Below are 21171 nucleotides of genomic sequence, written 5' to 3'. Positions count from 1 at the left end.
GCCTCCGAAAAGCAAAGACTGAGCTCACTCCGCATTTGAACCAAATTCCTTCTCATAGCCAAGTACAAAATCAGTTTCAAACCAAAGGCCCGATGCTGTATTCCTAACTCAGGCAAAATTCCCACTGAACTCAGGGAGTAAAATCTTGTCCCTGTGGAATTTTTACCATCGACTGCCAGAGGACCAGAATTTCATCCAGGGAGTTTTGTTTTAATAAAGGCAGGAGGATAGAGCTCAATATATGTGGTCTTTTAACAAAACAAGTCCAAACACACCACAATACTAAACACTTTGTTTATTGTCTAAGGTCACCAGATTAAAACAAAATAAACTTTAGGGTGGTGTAAATATAATGCTGTCGTGTGGGAAGACAGGCAAATTCTTCCCCACTGTAACCCCATTGACCATGGTGGATTGACACCGGGGATGAAGTTTGTCTAGTAAGATTATTTTTACTTTTAAGCAAATAAATGGAAATTGTTTGATTAATTATATCCCATGTTATGTTGGCAAAAAAGCTGTACAAACTTTAATTCATCCTCTCAACCAACTAATAAATGATGGGTTAGTAAAGTGCTATACAAACAATTAACACTGCCCATAACATTTCAACATTTTTGACAAAACATGCAGGGTGGGGGGAATCCTTAAATTTTTTGGTAACGCTTTTTCCCATGGGTTCTTCATCTGTGCAATAGGCATATTTATTGTGAACAAAGACAGAGGGTTAAATCCTGACCCTATTAGCTCCCTATGGGAGTTTTACCATTGATTTCAATGGGGTCAGGATTTCACCTGACATGGCTAATATTACTGAGGGAGATTATGGCAGAGCCATGCTTAAAACTCACGCATTTTCCTCTCATCTATGATGCCTTTCAGGGTGAAAGAGGATATGTCGGGCAGTAAAAAGGCTAAAATGAAATCTGTAGCCTTGTGCGCACACACACACACACACACACACACACACACACACACACACACACACACACACACACTCTTTTTACCATTCTACCAATTGCAGCACAATGTCTGGGGGGTATCATCCTAGTAATACTTACATCATGCTATAGATGCGCAAATCTCAATGCGCTTTAGAAAAGAAGGCAAGTCTCATTATCCTTATTTTACAGATGACGAACGTGAGGCACAGAGGTGTTAAATGACGTGCACAAAGTTATAGAGCTAGTTAGTGTCAGAGCTATGAGCAGAACTCAGGTTTCTTGGTTCTCGGGCCTTTGCCTACACAATGGGCTTAAGTCTCTCATTATCACCTAATTTTTTTCACTGCCTTCCCTTGTATATTAAATGTAAGAATTTAACAGCTCTTTGCTCATTCGTTATCGTTTCATTATGCAGTTTAATGTGATTAAACAGTGCTGTGATTATACAAAATACACAGTAAATATGTGTTGCTTTGGCAGTGCAACAATAATGTCCATGCATTTGTTTGTCTATTTTTACATTTAGTAAGTGCACCAATATCACATAAAGTACAACAGGGGGAAGAGAAGGGGGAATGACATCTTCCCCAACGTTCAGGAGAGGAAAATAAATTAAAGGCCATTCAAAAAATTATTTGCTTTTTCCAAAACTTTCATTTTGGTCTGCGGAGGTAACTAAAGCATTTTGGCCAAGATTTTCAAAACTGGATGCCAGTAGTTAGGCTCCTAACTCCATTTTTAGGCACTTGAAGTGGTCTGACTTTCAGCAGAGTCAAGCATCCTAACTTCCCCCGGAAGTCAATGGTAGCTGTTGGGTTCTCAGCCCTTTTAAAACTCAGACCACTTAGGGCTTGATCTTGCACCATTGAGGTGAACCGGAGTAGGATGAGGGTCATAATTGAGTGCCTATCGCTGGATTTAAGAGCTTGCGTTTAGGCACCCATTTTGAAAAATGTGGTCTTGTGGTATAATGTCTGGAAAGATTTAGATTATCTTATGTATTGTATAAGATGTGTAGATACAGGCTATCCATATGCGCCAATAGGCTAAACTTTAAGTGCCAGACAACTATATTCTTGCATGCCAAATGGGGAAATATGCTTTGTCAGACTAACATTTTTATTATTCTGTTCACAATTCTTATGATGCGTCTTGCATAATTGGTGGCTCCAGAAGACATTAACAAGAAAATGAGAGCTATAAAATCCCCATAAAAAATCCTCTGCCTTTTGCATGTTTTTCTTTTTTCTGTGCTAAGTTCCTGCTTATTGAAGATTTGTTGGCATGATGATACATTTGTTGAGATGCTTTGCTTTTGAGATAGCTATGGAACTGTGACACAAGAGGTGATTCCGGTAATGAGGGGTACAATGCATCTGGGTTCACATACATACAAGAAGCCTTTAGATTATAAAGTTATAACTGGGTATTATGAAATGAGGCATCTGAGTAGCTTGTCATGCGTTCTTTGCTTACATATTTCACATTGTGACATGACAGCTGTGAAATACTGCTTCCAGTTATGTTACAGAAGTGAAAGATTCCCTTCCCACTCCCTGCTGCATCCCACAACGTGGCAGCAACATTCTGTCCAACATAATACAATCATGTACACTATTAATATATTTGTAAATATCACATATACATTTCTAGCAATGATCTATTGCATTGGTTTTCCCTCTCTGCGTTGCTATAAAAAGCTCTTTGCTGTTTCTTAAACATAAATAATTCAGGATACTGCATTTTCTCAGCCAACCAAAAAATAAACAAGGTGGTTTGTTTTTTAAATACTCACAGTACAGTTGGTTTAGCGGTTAAAGCAAGTAATTGAAAGTCAAGAAATCCTGCATTCTAGTCCTGGCTTTGCCACTTTGGTCAAATCCTCAAAAGTATTTAGGTGCCTAACTCCCACTGAAAACAATGGGAGTTAGGTGCCTAAATACCTTTGACCTAGCATAATTTACTTAAAAAGTGATCTGCAAAGGAAAAAATAAAATTGGGTTTCTGCCTTTTTTGCTTCTTTAGTATGCGAAAAGGTCTGAAGTCTCAACATATTTAAGTCTCTCCACATCTTTAAAAAAAAATCAAAATCAGAAAGTCAAGTTTTGTCCATTCTGTTTTCCTGAAGTCTCTGTGCAAGAATGGAGAACTAGTTAGATTATAATGTCCCATGCACCAAGAAACTGAAACACTTATCTGAGCGGGTAAATTATTTTAATGTAGACTTTAAAAACAAAACAAAATTGAAAAGTTTTAAATGCCTATGTAATTCAAATGGCTAATAAATTATAGGAAGAAAATTAATTAATGGCTATGAAAGCTCCCAATCCACTTTCCTGGGTGCTTCAGGGAGACCGACAGCAAAATAAAATGACATTCCTGTTAAGGTAAAAACGAGCAGAACACCTACCCTCCCATTTTCTATAGGCTCACTTTATACATAATCAAGAAGCTTCTTTTTCACTTACAGGTCATTTTTAACTTTCTTGTGCCTCACTTTCCCGCTCTATAAAATAGTGATAATGCATACAATTTTCAGAAGTCCTTAAGTTACTTGGGAATGAGGCCCCTAAGTTATGTACCCACTTTTGAAAATGTTATCCTTGAATGTTTACTTACTTATGAGCCTTAATCCATGGATGTTTTATAAAGACTTTGAAATCCTCACAGGGAAGCCAGTAATGGGGAACTGTAGTATGAAACAAGAGCTTTAAAATTTTGTAATTCTCATTCATCAAAATTCATCATTCAAAAGCAAAAGCATAGTCTCTGCCATTAGAATTGTTACCAACAAAGCCTGGAACAGGCAAAGAAATGCTGTAACCAAACTGTCTTTTTCTCTGAGCATCCTTACAGACAGGGTTCTCATTCAGCAGTCTTCCTTGACTTTAAGGAGACTTGAGAATGTGCTTAAAGTTAAGCACTTGCTTAACTGCTTTGCTGAATAGGGGTGGATTTAAGCATGTGCTTAGATGCTTGAACTGGGGTGGGGAGTCTAAGTCCCCAATCCTGCAAAGAGTTATGCAGGCGCTTAATTTTACATTCAGTGGGACTACTCAGAATAGAGAAAGTTAAGCATATGCATAAGTCATTGTGGGATCTAGGCCTCAGTTTGAAAAACCTTACTGGAAAACCCCACATTTATTTGATATACTCTTCTTTTCCCCTGTGAAAAGACACATTGGCTTCACTGTGCATGTTTATGATTTAGAACAAGGATTCTAAGTCCTTACAGAGTTGAAAGAAAAAAATAATTTAAAAAATTACAAAATCTCTATCTTTTATCTGTATTGTTACCAAAAATCTCCCCTTTAAAAAATTGCCAACAACATTGTCATTTCTGGGAAACTGCACAGACGAGTCTGGGGCCAACTCTTATGTCTTTGTATTTCCAACTGTTCTGGTTTACTTCTTCTGTTTCCCTGTCAAAAATCGCCCTTTTAGTCCCAGTTTAGCTAAGGGTGATGGGAAGTTTACTACTTGATCTTTTCCCTTATTCCAGTGTTTTGAATTGTAATTAGCAGTTTCCAGTACTCAGACTTTATTCCCCAAATGCAGGCCCTTTTACGGAGCTGCTTAAAGTAATGAAAGAGCTGTCATTTCATTCCCCACAAACAACCACGCTGCCTGTTCATTCCCTTTCAGCTGCTTTCATCTTCAGTCTAGTGAAATGAAATTATACAAATTAAGTGACATTAAAAATACCTGCAAAAGTGTAAATCCACTTGATGCTAAGAGAGCCTCTGTAAAGAGTTTAGGAACCTTTACGTAGGTGTTTGCAATGAATCAGTTATCAAACATTTTGGGCTTTTGGATGCACTTTTTAAAAGTCGAAGAGTGTAAATATTTTCCCCCAGGGAAGCCTTAGTGCCCAAAAGACGTAAGTGAAGAAGTCAGCCTGCTAGTGACCAAATCAATCACACTTCAGATCAAACTGCAGAGGGGCTTTTTGGTTTGGAACCAGATAGAACTAGGAACTATTGTGCAGAAGGTATTATTTCTTTATATGGTTTCAAAATGAACATATGAATGTCTAGAAAAAAACAAAACCAAACCAAAAAGCTTTCCCCGTTTAAAAAAATATTACGGCAAAGTTAGAAGAAAGAATCCTTTGGCGTCAGCCAAGGTGAAATCTATCAGACATTAAAAGAAATCATAGCTACTTTCTGCCCGCACTATCTAACTGAAGGGAGGTGGGTGGCATATTTTCCTGCATTTAGGGGGAATTCATCCCTTTCATATGGCAAGCTCTTTTGGCATGAGAACTGTGCCATCTTTGGCTATGCCTTCATTGCAAAAAAGGTATGTTTTAATATCCAGATTGCTATCTTGACATTAAAGCCTAGTGGAGACAAGGCACGGTAGTTTTTACCTCAATGTATCTAATATCTTGGCCCTCTCCTGCAAAGGGATAGCTCCATCTGACATGGGAAGTGGTATTCTGGGGTATTTCTTAGGCAGGCTTGATTCTACAGCCAGGCGCAGTCCCTACTACAGGGTGTAGTCCCACTCACAGTACTGGGACTCTTCCTCCAATAAGCTCAAAATCTTGTCTCTTTCACCAACAGAAGTTGGGCCAATAAAATATATTACCTCATACACCTTGGCTGTCTCATATCTGGGACCAACATGGCCACAACAACACTGCAAACAACTGTCATTTGTCCATTCAGTTCAGGACAAAAATCGAGCTTAAACGTAGATAAGATTTATACATTTAAACTCAAGATTCAGTGGTCTGTAAATGAGTGACAACAGTCAGGGAAGGAGAGAGGCTCTGTGAGGCCATTAGCAAACAGCTCATTACTTGTTCTTCTTTGTGCGTTCTCCTTTGCCTTAGTCATTTTATAATGAAATTGTGTCACTGACTCCCACCCTTGTTTTTCTTGGAGAAGATAGTCGGATGAGGAAATATTGCAATTAAATATAGAAGACACCATGTCATATCCATGTATTGGAATAAGAGTTTGATTCTATGAGTTAATTGAGAACAATTATGGTCTTTGTAATAGGCAAAAGATGATTCAGATCTCCCTAATCTTTCAGCCCAAATCTCTATATTTCCAACCCCTAAACCCCTCCCTTTCTCCTCCTCCTCCTCCCCCCGTCTCCACCCAAGAAAATAGCCAGACAAGTTTTCTATACTCTTTCAGCGCCAATTGCTAACGCTGCTGCCATGGCATTCACAATCATTTAAGATTTGTAATGCTGCCATGTGTTCAACACATGGCTAGCAGATATTCCTATTGTCAAGAATCACATAGTCATTGGAAAGCAGTTAGCATCATAAATAAAGCAAACATGATCAGATACTACATACTTCCTCCTCATGGTGAATTAGGATGATACACTGGAATTCAACCCCATTCTTTAACTAATGGCAGAAAGCATGAATGTGAGAGATCTGGTACTGTACATATCTGGGGAATGATTTACTTAACTCTTTCATTGTCCCAGAGAGAAACAAGTTTGTTTGGAATGCATGTGTTTGGGCTGTAACCCCATTTAGCCAGCCATATCCATGGGTGTATAGAGGATGGGGGTCTTGACTGTAACAACTCCACACTCCCTCTTCTATTGCAAAGTATTTTCCTTTTAAAGTTTTCCTTTAAACAGTTCACTGTCAATGGGTTAGTATGTCAGGGAAGCTTGTCAGCAGCAGCCTGGGCTGAATTCCATCTTTGATCATGGGGGGATTCATTCGTTCAACCAGGATTTAGAGGACTAGAGGCTTGTGCGTGCCTAAATGGGAGGTGGGAAGGAAAGAAGAACTGGGAAGGGGGAGGGAGTAGCCATTGATTCCTACTGAGTGAAATAGAAACTTTTCCTCCCTTTCTGGGGCAGATCCTCAGCGGAATCAAGTTGCTGCTATTTTCATTGATTTCAATGGAGCTACAACCAAATTTATACCAGCTAAAGATTTGCCCTTTTGTATTCAAGGCGTTTTCCCTATCAGAGAATCATAGGGCTGGACGAGACAGCAAGAGGTCATCTAGTCCAGCCCCTTGCACTGAGGCAGGACAAATTATACTTGACCATCCCTGACAGGTGTTTATCTAACTTGTGTCATCCCTGTCACTGAAGAACAATTTGTTCCAGTGCTTAACTACTCTTATGTTTACTTTTAAAGGGGAACAGCGGTGCTTTAATTTAAAAAAAAAAGACTGAGATCCTAAATCATTAATGCAACACCCCTTAGATTTAAAAATGATAAATAAATACTTAGTAACAGCAAACTGTAAGGCTGCTTCCCTTAATTTGCAGTAGGGGTTTGCGATGTGGCTGGCCCTCCTACAGGAAGCATGGTAACCTGAACATAGTTCTTGCTAGGTAAGTAAAGGAGGAACAAATTTCCAGTTATTTTGTTTAAAACTGTATTTGGCTATTTTAAATGTACACACACCACACACACTGGGACTTGGGCACTTGTGCAGGATTGTTTTTGTTTCTTAATTTCAAAGCATTTCAGTTCCCCTTAAAGGTGTTTCCTTCCCTTTTAATTTGTATAGATCAGGTTGTGTGTCTAATTTCAGAGAGAGGCAGTGCCAGACCCTACTGACCTGAGACATGGGGGTGAGGTCTTGCATGACTGAAAATGTTATCCTTTGCTTCACTGGCATCCAGTGTCATCCTGCACAAAAGAGGGAATAGGTCCAGAGGGAATTTAAAGCCTGGCTGTGCTGCATCAGCTAACAGAACAGTAGTAGACATGGATTGATATTTGACATGGATCGATGTTTGGTTTTAATGGCTGTGCCCTCTGTATCTACCCACCTTCCCTGTCTCTTTCCACACAGCACATTGTAAATATACCCGCACCTGAGAACTTTACAGCAGTCTAAACTCTTTGTCCCATTCATCCAAAAAATCCAAAGACCTGATCTCTGGTCTCTTAAAACAGTGTAAATCAGGAGTAATGACATTGAAGGCAATGGATTACACCACTTTTACACCATTGTAAATGAGATCGGAATTGTACCCACCATCTTACAACTAGAGCTGACCAGAGAACAACAATTCCACAGCAACTTTTGAGGTTTCAAATTTGGTTTTGGTCCACATTGAAGAAAACTTTTCAAATGTGTTTTGTGAAAATGGTATGGGTGGCCAGAGTATTGAACTGGTATTTGGGAGGCCCAGCTTCATAGCTCTACTTTGGTTGATTCAGAGCAGAGTTTTTCATCCCAGATCACTTCAAATCATGCTGAGCAAGGATTTGAACCTGGGTCTTCAACATCAGTGCCCTAACAACCCAGCTGTCATCAGTCTTCCCTGTCCTATTCCTTGCCATTCTCCCATGATTCACACAGCTAAAAAGCTTCTTGGCAAAAGTAGGGTTGTAAGAAGTGATATAGGTCTCTGTAAAATGCTGTAACAAAACATTAGTTTCAGAAAAATGTTCTGACTAGCTCTACTTAAAACCCTACTAGATCTCATCTCACACTAGCTGGAGCTACTGCACAGTTTGTTTAAAGGTCCCTGTAGCGGGGTGAACGCCCGCTCCAGCCCTGAAGGGGTTGGAAAAGCCCTGCAGAGGGCTGGGGCTGTGTAAAGGGGCAAAACCCCGCCTGATTGGGGAAGTGGCTGCAGCTGGGGCCATGCCCCAGCTGAGCCGCTCAGCCTTATAAGAAGGCCAGGGTAGGCAGAGCAGAGCAGTCTCCCTCTGACAGGAGAGAGAGCCAGCCAGCTTGCTCGCTCACTGGGGACCTAGAGTAAGGCAGGGCTGGGGAAAGGCCTTGGAGGGTTGGGAAGCCCTAGGCCAGCAACTCCCCAGGCTGCAGGGCCTGGTCCCAGGTCCACATAGGTATTGGGGTTGCAGAGGGGCAACCTGAGGGTGAGTAAAGGCAGCCAGTCCAAACCCCTTGTTACCAGTGATGATTGGCTGATAGACTGCAGTCTGCCCCAGGGCGTGGGGGTTAGATGGTGACTGGCAGTAGCCATGACTGAGGTGACATTGGGATAGGAGGTGGGGGTTCCCCTGGGTGGGGAGACCCAGAGAAAGAGTGGGGTACTGCTGGGGGGGGGGGTTAGCACCTAAGCCAAGGGCACCGGGGTCTGGGAGGGACACGGGGCCAACGACAGGCAGATCACTGGCCTGCAGAGGGCGCTCCAGAGGCTGGTGAGCTAATTCCCGGTACGACCAGCAGGAGGTGCCACAGGGGTGAGTCTACACCTGTTACAGTCCCTTATCAGGCACTGAATAAGGTTGTCAAAAGGGACTTTGTTTAGATAAACACAAATGTGCCAATAAAAATAAATCATGTCAGTTAACTCATTATCCATTCTTATGCTATTTAGTTTCTTTGCAGATTAGCATCTTTATGTTCTTTACTATTGATTTGATTAAACAATTATCATAATCTTAAAATGACAAAAATACTGCATTTTACATATAAACACACACAGGATACTGTCATAAATCATATCCTTTCATTTACTTAATAACACTTTAAATGTTATAAGAAGTTTTTAGATATTTTTACCAGACAAAACTTTCATTGCAATGCAATACACTTTATTTTGTACAGCTTCTTTCATACAAACTGTATCTTAAAACACTTTAGAGTTAATTAAGACCCTTGATGTTTGTAAAATACCTAACAATGTAAAGTTTTTAATTCTAAAGAGTTGAAATATAAACAACTGTAGCAACATCAAGTGGTTCTTAAGTTCTAAAGTATCATAAATGTTTGAATTCAAATTTTTCAGAAACTCCACTTCCCAAAACAAAACCAAAATTCAACTACTGTTGATTGATGTTCCATATAACTATATTACTGTATTTGAGCAATGTGCACAATTAACTGAAAAAAGGGTATTTGACATTTTTCCTGATTGACTCCATGAGAGCGTAAATATGGCATGTCTGAGGCAAAAATATTGAGGGGCCTTTATGTAAAACTACAATTCTTTTTTGGATCTTTGGTCTCTTTTGATTGTGAAAGGACAGAAAGGCAGGCCATACACAGAGCTGAAGATAGAATTGTTAATCCTGTTATCAATAATACAAAAGCCACAAGTTAAAGTTTCTCAATAGTTTTTTGGGGTGTCCTAATTTTATATACAGTCAAGTGGGCTTAATGGACTCAGCAAGTTGCCATGAATTTGAGTTCATTTAGCAGGTAATTCCTTTAAGGAAGGTTTACTACTTTGTGGTAACATGAAATTTAAAAAAGGAAAAAAAAAAAATCTCCAAACTCTAGAACTTGTTTTCCCATCTCCATACAGATCTATGACTGAGAGCTTCTCGGGCCTTGTTGAAGTTGTAAACAGTTATCAGGTGGTACCTCAGCAGTAATCTAGTTGGTTTGTGGTGCCTAATTATCACGTCACCATGTAGTGTGGATAAAGTGACTGAGGTCTGCCAAAGGAACCAGACATGAGAGGTTTTTTTGATGGTTTTAAGCAAACCACACATCCCACCCTTCCCTTTATAAGCTATGCATTTACAAAGTACAAATAACATGGAATGGCATATGAAAGGGATTAAAAGATTGAAAAATGAGTCACTTTAGTGGTTGAGTCTTTAATTAAATGGGCTTTCTTTATATGGTAAACCTGGAGAGCCTGTAGAACCATTTTTCCTAACAGTGTAGAAGGCATGGGGTGGGGGGGTATCTGAAGAAACACTCTTCCAGCTCTATGGGACCTAATGGTGCGGAAAGGCCTCAACCAACTTGAATTCTGTCTGTCAGTGTTGTTGTAGCCATGTTGGTCCCTGGATATTTGAGACACAACACAGGTGAGGCAATACCTTCTATTGGACCAATGTCTGTTGGTGAGAGAGACAAGCTTTCGAGCTACACAGAGCTCTTCTCCAGGTTTGTGGAGCTTGAAAGCTTGCCTCTTTCACCAACAGATGTTGGTCCAATAAAAGATATTACCTCACCCACCTCGTCTCGCTAGAATTCTGTGTGGCCGCAGCAGGCAGCGCAAAGCTAGAAGTTTAGGGATATATTTTGGGCCAATGAAATCAATGGAAAGTTCTGCTCTGAAACTGATGGCATGACATATAGCCCTTGGTTTCTATTTTAGAGCCAACCTATGCTAATGAATCATTTCTTTGTACTACTGGTCTGAATGGAGAATAAGCAGGAAAACAGGTTAAAGGGTTGAGTAAGCTTGATAAATAGGAAGTATGGATCTGATCCTGTGAAATCCTGAGTACAGTCAATGTCTGATGAAGTTTTTGGGAGTTGAGGTTGCTCAGCATCTTGTAGCAAGTGTTCAGCATCTTGCCATATCCAATTACAAATCTCACCCTACAACATACTCCCTTCAACTCAAAGATTCTGTTCATACAATCTTTGTAAGAAAAGAAAAAATGTGAAGCAACTCATGATGAATTCAGACGGTAGAGCAAATTCTAGAGTTTTGCAATCTGCTTGCAAACAGTTTGAGAGAGGCAAGAAATCAGTGAATAAATAATGTATTATTTGTTCAGCTTTAATTGCTACAATAGGAAACTCAAATTCACTTCAACCCAGTTTTTGGAAATCTGGTGAACCTGCATCTAACTTCAAGTAGAATTTCAGCTCCTGTCAGTCTTACCTACTTCATAGAACTGGAAGGGACCCTGAAAAGTCATTGAGTCCAGCCCCCTACCGTCACTAGCAGGACCAATACTAGGTCCTGCTAGGGCCCTGAATGGCCCCTTTAAGGACTGAACTCTCAACCCTGGGTTTAGCAGGCCAATGCTCAAACCACTGAGCTATCCCTCCCCACATGTACCTAGTTCATTCTGTCTAATCTAAGTTGTTGAGATTTATAAATATAAGGTGAGCCCATTTGCTATAATCTCTGGGATATTTGATATGTAGGAAAAATACATATCAAGTGTGTAATGTGGCCTGTTGGGTTGGAAAGCAATGCCAGATAGCTTCTAGAAGTAACAAAATTTGATCTGGTGGCCCCATTACAGCTCATCTGACTGGAAGGTGGATATCAATTTGTTGGTTTAGGAAGGAAACAGCATCCTCCACCAGCATGACAAAGGCTTCTGAGGTGAGCTAACCAGTTGCAACTTTAAGACCAGTGGTGGAGCACCAAGGGTTAGGCTGCTACGCAGGGACTACAGGTTTTCACCTTGCTTCTTGCCCAGGAGTATTAAATGCCTATGAAATAGATGGTGGTCCCTTTTCACTTTTCTTTTTTCTCTTGCAGCAAAGCAAGTAATTTACATAGCCTGATATGGGGTTTACCATCACCAGACTACTGGTAAAATTGAAGGCCCAGGGTGTGGCCTATTGTTTAGCCTACAGCTGGGAATCTCATCTGCACTATAGTCCTGTTTGGCTATTTAGAGGTGCATGTGTTGACTGCCAATCAGCTGATTGATTATGAGAGTTGTATTGACTGTATTGTGGTGAGGCCAAGGGTCATACTGAATATTTAAAGTGTTGGGGCCAGATAGGGTTGGTACCTGTCCTGACTTTTATAAGATCATCCCTGTTTTAATGGAAGGGGCCCATGACCTGGAATTTAGGCTGACAAGACACCTTATGTCCAAAAACAATGGAGAGCCTCCCACTTACAAATAAGCTACATCTGACCTGAGATCTTTATCATACACAAATGTTATTTTCCTCAGTCATGGCATTCCATAGGAGTATGAATTGGGCCGCTTTTTAAATGTACAAATGCAGTAGCCACTCAGGGGGGAAAAAAACATTGGATTTCATAGTCTGCAAACTAGAGAAGTACCAGCAGGTAGCCAAGGTGAGTGTGAGTATCTGGGAAGGATGAGATAGTGAAATGATAAAAACTGATCAGGAAAAATACTTCAGTATGTAGATTCAAACCACAGTTTTCTAGTTAGCACAGCAATAAGTAAGGCAGATTATCCTCCAAATACTGTGGAAAATGTCACTCTGTAAACACTGTAGATTGCTTGAATATTTATTAAAATAGACCAAAAGCTGAAAGTATCTGGGTAAAACAACATTTATCATTACTTTAGTTTGTTAAATCACAGTATCTGTGAACAAAAAAAATAAAACTATAATTTTCATGTGTCAAACATGGGAAAATATAATAAACAAACAGTGGAATTAAACGGGGCAATATTTTATATCTTCTGTTTTACAAGTTGCTGTTTAATGCTATTTAACTCACATTAGTTACTAAAATGACTAATATTTTTTAAACTCACTCCATGATGAAAACAAAAACAACTAAAAGGTCCTATTACCATAATTTAACAGAAAGCAGAATCATATTTTCATTATCCAGGAGAACAATGTTATAAATACATCTGTTTTTCATCCACAATTATATAAATAATAAACATGCTGCCATTGCAAGGATTTTAATAGCTGATTATATGTAAGCAATATTATGATCTACAGGAGGGTGGCATGAGTTTTCATCATTCATTTTTATTGTGCTTATTCAGTGCCCTTGTCTTCATCTGAAAAATGAGGAACAGACTTCTTTGCTACAACGTTATCCAGTCTCTGTCCTTGCAGATATGGGTTCATACTCTGGGGGGAAAAAATTTTTTTAATTAAAAAGATACTGATTAGGAATGAGAACATATCCCTAGGGTAACCAGCAATAATGGACATATAAAACAATTTTTACTGCTCTGAGTGTCAAATGTAAACTGATAGGTTGTCTTCCCAATGATCTGTCAGTCAAGCAGACATGCCAATATCATTACTCTTGGAATGTTTGTGCCCTCCATGTGATTACTCTAGTGTATTTGTCACTGCTTTAGTGATTCCAGTCCAGCATAGCCTAGTTCCACTATATGGAAAATAAGAACTCTAAGCTTCTACCAGATCAGTAATATACTATGTGTTTTATCCGAACAGGAAAATAAATCAAAAACTCAACGGATTACTCACATGCACACAGTGTTTATGTGATTAGGGTCTTAATTTGTAATGTTTAGTAAAAGTAGGTTATAATATAGTTCCATCATGCAGCTTTACAAATCTTTGAGGGGAATGTTCATACAAAGTTTATTTAGAAAGAATTGATTAAAACTCATTCTCTGGTTGTTAATTTTTCTTCTCAGTGCATGAAGAACAAATAGCTCCCAGGGAAAGATTTTAATATTTATAAATCAATTTTTTCCCTAAATAAGCTTTAATGCAAAAAATAATCTATTCCACTAAAAGGAATGTACCTATTCTGCAATCCTTCAAGGTGGAGAAATAAATGAGAGGATTGACTAGAAACTTTAGTATCATCTAAATAAAATGCTAATGTCTTGATTCGCTTCTCATCAGTGGAAAAGGGGGACTGACAGGGCACTGGAACTATTATCCCCATTTTATAGCTGGGAAATTGAGGCATAGAAAGACTAAGTGACTTGCCTAAGGTCACATAGGAAGGCTGTAGCAGAGTAGAAAATTGAATCCTTGTCTGCCAAATTCCAGGCTCGTGTCCTAGCCACTGAGCCACCCTTCCTCTCATATGAGGATAAGCATTACATTCCCTGTTAAGTCAGGCAGCATGCAAACAGAGAACATCTTTCTTTCTTTTTGATGTGCACATTTCACTAATCTTATCTTAAAGTGCAGTTCTACTATGTAAAACTACGCCATGTATCTGCTCCCAGAGGCACATCTGCTTACTTTACTGACTTAGAATCCATTGATGCTTTTTCTCCCTGTTAGCACTGCAAAACCAACACAAGTTTAGGAGAGGGCGGTGGATATTCTTCTGGTGGATAGGGAGGAGGATATTCTAGTAATCATCAGAATTGATTACTAAATTCTGATTGCAGAATGTTTATTGTTGGTGATGTGTGAATCAGAAAGAACTCAACTTGACTTCCGACTTCCTGGTTGAGATTGCAGGGTAGGAAGTTAGAATTTTTTTTTTACTTTCTGCTTCAATTATTCCAAATAAAAACTACTCATTTTCTAATAAATATGGAACCCCTGATGCTGTATTTTACAAGGTCACTTTTCAATGTGGAAATACACTTTAAATTTCAAAGTCCCATTTTCTTCTTACAGAGAAATGCAGCAGCAACAAAGTTGAATAATAAATACCTATTCTGAGACAGAGGAAGGGACAGGAGCAGTGAGAGAAGTCAGGGGTTAGCGAGATGGAGGGTGCAAAAATTCTGTGTGATCACTGGACTGTGTGTTAAGTCATCAGGAGAAGAACTCATTCAGTTGTGTTCGTGACACAGCTGGATGCAGAATAATGTTCCTAATTCTCCTCTCACACCTGGGGTAAATCAGTAGTAACTTCACTGAAATTAATGGAACTACACCCATTATAGGGACAAAATCTGCTGTGATTTACACCCTTACGGCATGTTGACATAGGCATCTGAGGGCAGAATTCTTTTCTATAGGGATCTAGCATTGGCAGTGGATTTTACACATACCTGTCAGTTTGAAGGAGAAATTATCCATGTTATTCAAAATCATTTCCTATGCAAAATAAAACCTATTTAAAAAGCCAGTTAATATAATTCTTAGATTTTACGTGAAAGCTTTTCACTTGAATACATCTTTTGAATGCAATGCAGCTGGCTGTGATAGAATAATAAAATTTAGGCTTAGTGGACTTTTATGGAACCAGGCACTGTAGTTTATCACAGCAATGTCCTGACTTGAAGTAGTATTCTAAGTTATAATACAGATGTATTAGTCCAATACTTCATTTCAGCAATATGATTTTTCCTTTTTAATCTTCATCAGCTCTACACAGAGACAAGATATTAAAATGAAAACAAGTTGTGTTCTGACAATTACCCTTTTTCTTCTTTTTGGTCCACTCTTTATCTTCTCAAAGAGTAAATTCTTATTCTACAAAAAAATATAAATATGGATCAAATTTGGTTACTCTTCTTTTAAAGCAAGACTATATTATTTAAATATTAGCATATGAACATTTCAGAAACTAGTTTAGATCAGAATGTCATGTTATTGGAAAGATAAACCACAAGGAAACATTTGGATTACTGCAGCTATTAATACTACATTTTGCTATTCTTCAGGGATAGTCAGTGTCATCAACAATTATAAACACAGGCATATTAGATAGTCTGAGAGGTTATACTGAACTAATTTTTGTGTGTGTTCAGGGCCTCAGTGAGCAGGGAAATTATTAATTAAAAAATACAAGGAAGCTGGGATACCAGTCTGTTGTAGCTCTCTTCCTTTTTTTTGAAATGGTAATTGTACCTGTTCAATATTTTTCTTTATATATGCTTTCCAAATTCCTTTAAAAAAATCGTTATCTTAGTCACTCATACTGTTTCTGTGAGTATTTTATTCCACATATTTACTATTCTCTATGCAAAGAAGTTCTGCTGAAATTCTTTCAGTGCCCAATCCTTCCTTTGTTTAAATAGTGCCCCCAATAAAGTTTCTAAAAACCATTTGGTCTATAACATTTTTAATAGAGTGAACCTTTTAAAATCTGCCAAAAAATGTCTTGGCAGAAAGGAAAGTTATGATGAGGAAAAAAATATGACTTTGTGACCACAGTTTGTATAAGTGTTTCCACATATTGCTATATTTCATACAAGTAGTGAACTCAAATAAGGTCTGGAATATCAAACACATGCTCAACAGATTTTGTTTCAATTCTGATTATACTTTAGAAAAAAGAAGAAAAAAAAAAAAAAAAAGCAACCTGAAAATCCAGTGAGAGAAGAATTACATTTTTAAAGGCAAACACTATATAAACAATGCCATTAATTCTGTTATAAACAACTGACCTAACATTGATCATATAAATAGAAGATGAGACAAATTCACAAAACATTTCTACCCTCTGTGCAGCCTTGATATGAGAAAAACAAACATTTTAGCGAGCTACAATGACATCTGCCAAAACTGTCTGTTTTGTACATTTCATGTTCATTAAACCCAAATTCACAAGGCATATCTCTTGCCCAACCTCAACTATTTCATCTGGGCTGTGCCAGAAAGGCAAAGGAACAGAGGAAATTGGCCAAAGAGAGACATTCTTGGCTACAATCATTTATGCAAACTCACTTGGGGAAAACTTCAATTTAACATTTTTAAAAAGGCAGATGTGTAAATTATTCCCTGTAGGAACCAGCACATCATTTGCAGTTTATCTTCATACACTGTTTGACCTTATACTTTTCATTAAGGGGGGGGGCAGTTTCTGTTATAGAAAAAAGTGCATGGCTACTAAAGCTAACACTCGTATCAGACAGGAAAATTCCTCACAATTGAACTGTTCCTGTTCAACAAGATCATATTTTGTTTAGTCTGTTTGGAAATGATTTAAGACCATAACTTCCATTTAAGTATAATATGTAGCACAGAGCAGATAGGGTTATGGAGCATGATCTAAGATTGGGTTCATGTAGTAACAGCAAATCTGAAAATATGTGCCTGTGAAGGGGCGTATGTGTTTGGGCCTCAGAGCAGCATACAGCTCATACAACCTGGTGGGTGGATGATTTCCTTCCCCTTCTCCCTGTGCATTTCCCTAGCATCCAGCCCAGTTATTCAGTCTGGGCATTAAGGTCTGAATTTGGGCCTAAGTACTCAAATTATGATGTTTGTAACCAACCTGGCTAATGTCATAGATGGGTGCATGGGGGGTGGAATCTCTCCTTAGATCTCATTGGTGATAATTTCAAGCAAATGAGGTTGCCCACCTCCATGCTTTGGATTTACATGACCATTTAGCAGAACTTACTTAAAGGAAAAATGCAATAGCAATGCAGTACACTTACTACCTTGAGGAATACTTTTTATCATTCAATTCAGAATCTCCAGGTCACATAGTCTTCGTGTCTGAAGTTTTATGTACAGTACCAAATAAAAACTATACCACATTGAACTGAATAATCTGTTATTGTCCAGCATTAAAAAGGGTCAACAACCCTTGATGTAACCCTTCCTAATAATCATTATTGCTGCCCCAACGTTTAGAAATGTGCTTGGGCAAAAATGTGTCCACATAATTGGTGCTCCTGATTATTACAATTGCTGTAAGTCAGTTATTTGATAACAGGCAGTTAGCATGCACAATTACTATAGAAATGCACATATAACTGTGTACATACATTTCTAAAAATCTATTTTAAAACATCCAAATGCCTTCAAAAATCAGGCTGAAAAATGATCAAACTCCTTGTTCTTTAGATGGACAATCCACTGATGAAAAGCCAGATGGCAGGGAGTACTGCAATCACACCATCCCTATGTTTTGCTCAACGGTTCTATTCTTCTGAGCAGTGTCAAAATTGATGACAATCCCTCCTTCTAACTCAGCTGTGAATTACAGCTCTTTTGTAACATTTCATGCCACTTGCCCTTGTTGAACAGCAATTGCTTTCAGCTATACTAGCCTGACAGGGCTACCATAAAAATATGAACAGATATCCTTCCCCCATTCATTAAAAGATCCTCACCCTCACTTGCTTACATAGAACCATCTCTGATGAGTGGGAGAGACATCTTTCTGGGAGACAAAGGTGTAACGCGACAGACCCTGGTTGTCGGCGGGCAGGATTGAACCGGGGACCTCTGGAACTTAGTGCATGAGCCTCTACCACATGAGGTGAAAGCCAACTGGCTGTTAGCTAGGGCTGTAGAGCAGACTCATTTAACACTCTCTCTAAGTGGTCTTGGTGCCACTAGATGGGACAGAACACCACACCCAGGAGGTGTGTGGGTTACAAAGTCACCACCCAAGGTCAAGTTTTAAAAGCAAAAAGCTGATCTTTCTGAGATGTCCAAAAATTACACCTTTGCTCATTTCAACACTTGGAGACTCCAGCTCCAACAGGATGAGATTAAGCTATCATATTATACTGTTCTGCTTCCCACCATCTTTCGATATTATGTAAACATAATAAAAGTCAGTACAAACAGAAATCTATAAAGTGCTAGCTACAGGCTTTCAACAAGATCTAAGGATCAGGGATGGCAATTTCTTTCATACTGAGGTCTCTGTCTTCTGGTGCACTTACATTCCTGCTCTCCATTTTTTTTTTTTAAACTGGCTCTGGTCCACCCACTCTAACTGATAAACTAAACCAGCACTGTTTCTAGCCTCAAGATGAGGTGGAAATTCGTGTTATTTAGTACAAACAAATGTTATTCAAAAATGTCATTGTCTTTTAATTCTCCATATGTATCATTATGAGTCAGATAGCCTGACTGAACTCTATTGCCTCTTCTTTTTCCTTGCCTCCTACAGCATGAGCATGTTTAAAACTTCTGGTGTCAGCCAGTCTAAGAAATATTCCTATGTGAAAGACTAAATCGTCTCAGTGGAAGTTTTTCTGGAAGCCAGCAACAGCTAATGCACCTCTCTAGATCGATGCCACCAGTTTAAGAGATAAGCTATAGGGTAGAGAGAAGCCGAATCCAGACGGAAAATACTTCCCTATTGCAAAAGAAGGTCTGACCAGAAAGGAAGAAAAAGGAAAAAGAGAAAACATTCTCTGGCCAGAATCTAGGTGATCGGAGAACCAGTAGTTACATGCAGGAGCCACCAGACTCATGTGATCTCAGTTGTCTCACCAGCCTCAGGTCTATGGCTGGAAAGGAAAAAGAAAGCATTTTCTCCATGGCAAGAAAAATTAATTCATCATACTTTTAGGAGCCCTTCCCCTCTGAAGCATAAAGATCACTATTTATAAGAGTTGGAAGTGAACAAGCCAATCTATGGATGTTTCCATTTCAGACAAAAAAATATGAATTGACACAGATGCTTATACATGAACAGATAAGTTTATCATTGTTTACATATTAGTATCCCCATTAAATAACTGAACTATATAGATTTGGCACAAACATGGACTTGTGGACTCTGCCATATGAGGTTATTTCTACCATTATTTAACTTTTATAAATTATGTTTTCAGACTTGAAGTAACAGTGTCTCTCTCACACACACGAGTGATATACAACTACACAAGCACTCAAGTAAATTATTTTATTGTTCAAAATCTATTTCTTCCCTCTCTTTCATACACAAATCAACATTATTTAACCTGCAACTATCATTTGGCTTTGATTATTAATATTAGAGGAACACATGCTGTCTGTCTGCTCTGGGAGCTGACAAAGGGAGCACAAACAGTGTAGTTCACTGACCCAGTGGTGCCAAGATCAAAAAAGGGGCTTGGGTTAGGCAGTGGTCCTTGCCCTAACGTGCCCTTGACAGTGGGCCAGGTTTTGTGCTGATATAGAGGATACCCTGACTCTATGGGTATTGGGGTGCAGTGATTCTTAGTTACAGGAATCTACAACCTCCTGTAACATAGACCATTTGGGGAAATCTGGTTTAGAATAATACAATATTTTACCCCTTATGTCTATACCGTCCTTGGCCCCTCTACTGAGACTGCCAATGCATGTCAAGCATGCCAAGGCAGCTATGGTAATATTGGGGGGGGGAGTCAAAGGATGTGGGTGTACACAGTTGTGTACCGGACAACTCACAGGCTATGAACAGCTAGTTTTGGTCACTCACTTCATATCTAAGCCAGTTTCCAAACAGTGACCTAAAACCGAACGGCCTGTACCACTTCATCACATGGCTCTTATTTTTAAAATCTCACTTAGATAATTTTTAGACTGCCCTTCAGCTATAATTCTCCCAGAGTAAAATCCACTTACAACAGCAGCATTCGCTGCATTTCTTTATCTTTTTAATCTATAGCAATGTATGATGAGGAAGCAATTGGGGCAACTATCCTGGATCTCAACAGAACATTTGACCATGGATATTAGCAGCTGTTTCATCTCTAATTAAAAAAGATCTGGACTTGGCTTTGCTGCTGCCTCATATAATTTTGGTTGGGGAGCAAACAATTTGTTTTAATCCATATGTGGGAAGTTTCTTCCTGAACTAGTAGTAACTGATGGAAAACTAAAAAAATAACCCAACAAAGCTCAAGATAAGGTATCTTACAATATTAACTAATGATTTCCCACAATTTGTTAAGCGTATATCATTAATGACAACCTAGTATGATGTACCCTGGTTCTGACATATTGTTATAGTCCAAAAACTTGCAGACGTGTTTTTATAGTCTTCAAAGTGGCATTATGAAAATAAATTGCTTATGAATAATAAGAAAACTAACAATGTTATCTGGCATAAATAGTAAACTGAGTTCACCATCTGGTGTTTTTAATATTACAACCTTTGATGCTAATTATTTAGACTGCAATAAGAGTTTCCAATATTTGGATTTTTGGCTTGACTCCGTCTAGAATTTTAGGAATCATATAAGTGAAGTAATTAAGGCTATAAA

General features: G+C 38.7%; 1 protein-coding gene across 1 annotated transcript in view; it reads right to left on the bottom strand.

Moving 5' to 3' along the window:
* Positions 1-13330: 13330 nt before the first annotated feature.
* SCG5 (secretogranin V) overlaps positions 13331-21171 on the bottom strand; it is a 40766-nt gene continuing 32925 nt past the window's right edge. The window contains exons 5-6 of the mRNA XM_065403778.1: positions 15665-15718; positions 13331-13426 (exon numbers count right to left, since the gene is read on the bottom strand). Of these exons, the coding sequence (XP_065259850.1) occupies positions 13331-13426; positions 15665-15718 (150 nt within the window). The remainder of the gene's footprint in view (positions 13427-15664; positions 15719-21171) is intronic.

Source organism: Emys orbicularis, chromosome 4 (genome assembly GCF_028017835.1).
Source record: "Emys orbicularis isolate rEmyOrb1 chromosome 4, rEmyOrb1.hap1, whole genome shotgun sequence".
Lineage (NCBI taxonomy): Eukaryota > Metazoa > Chordata > Testudines > Emydidae > Emys > Emys orbicularis.
This window is presented reverse-complemented; position numbering and strand designations above follow the sequence as displayed.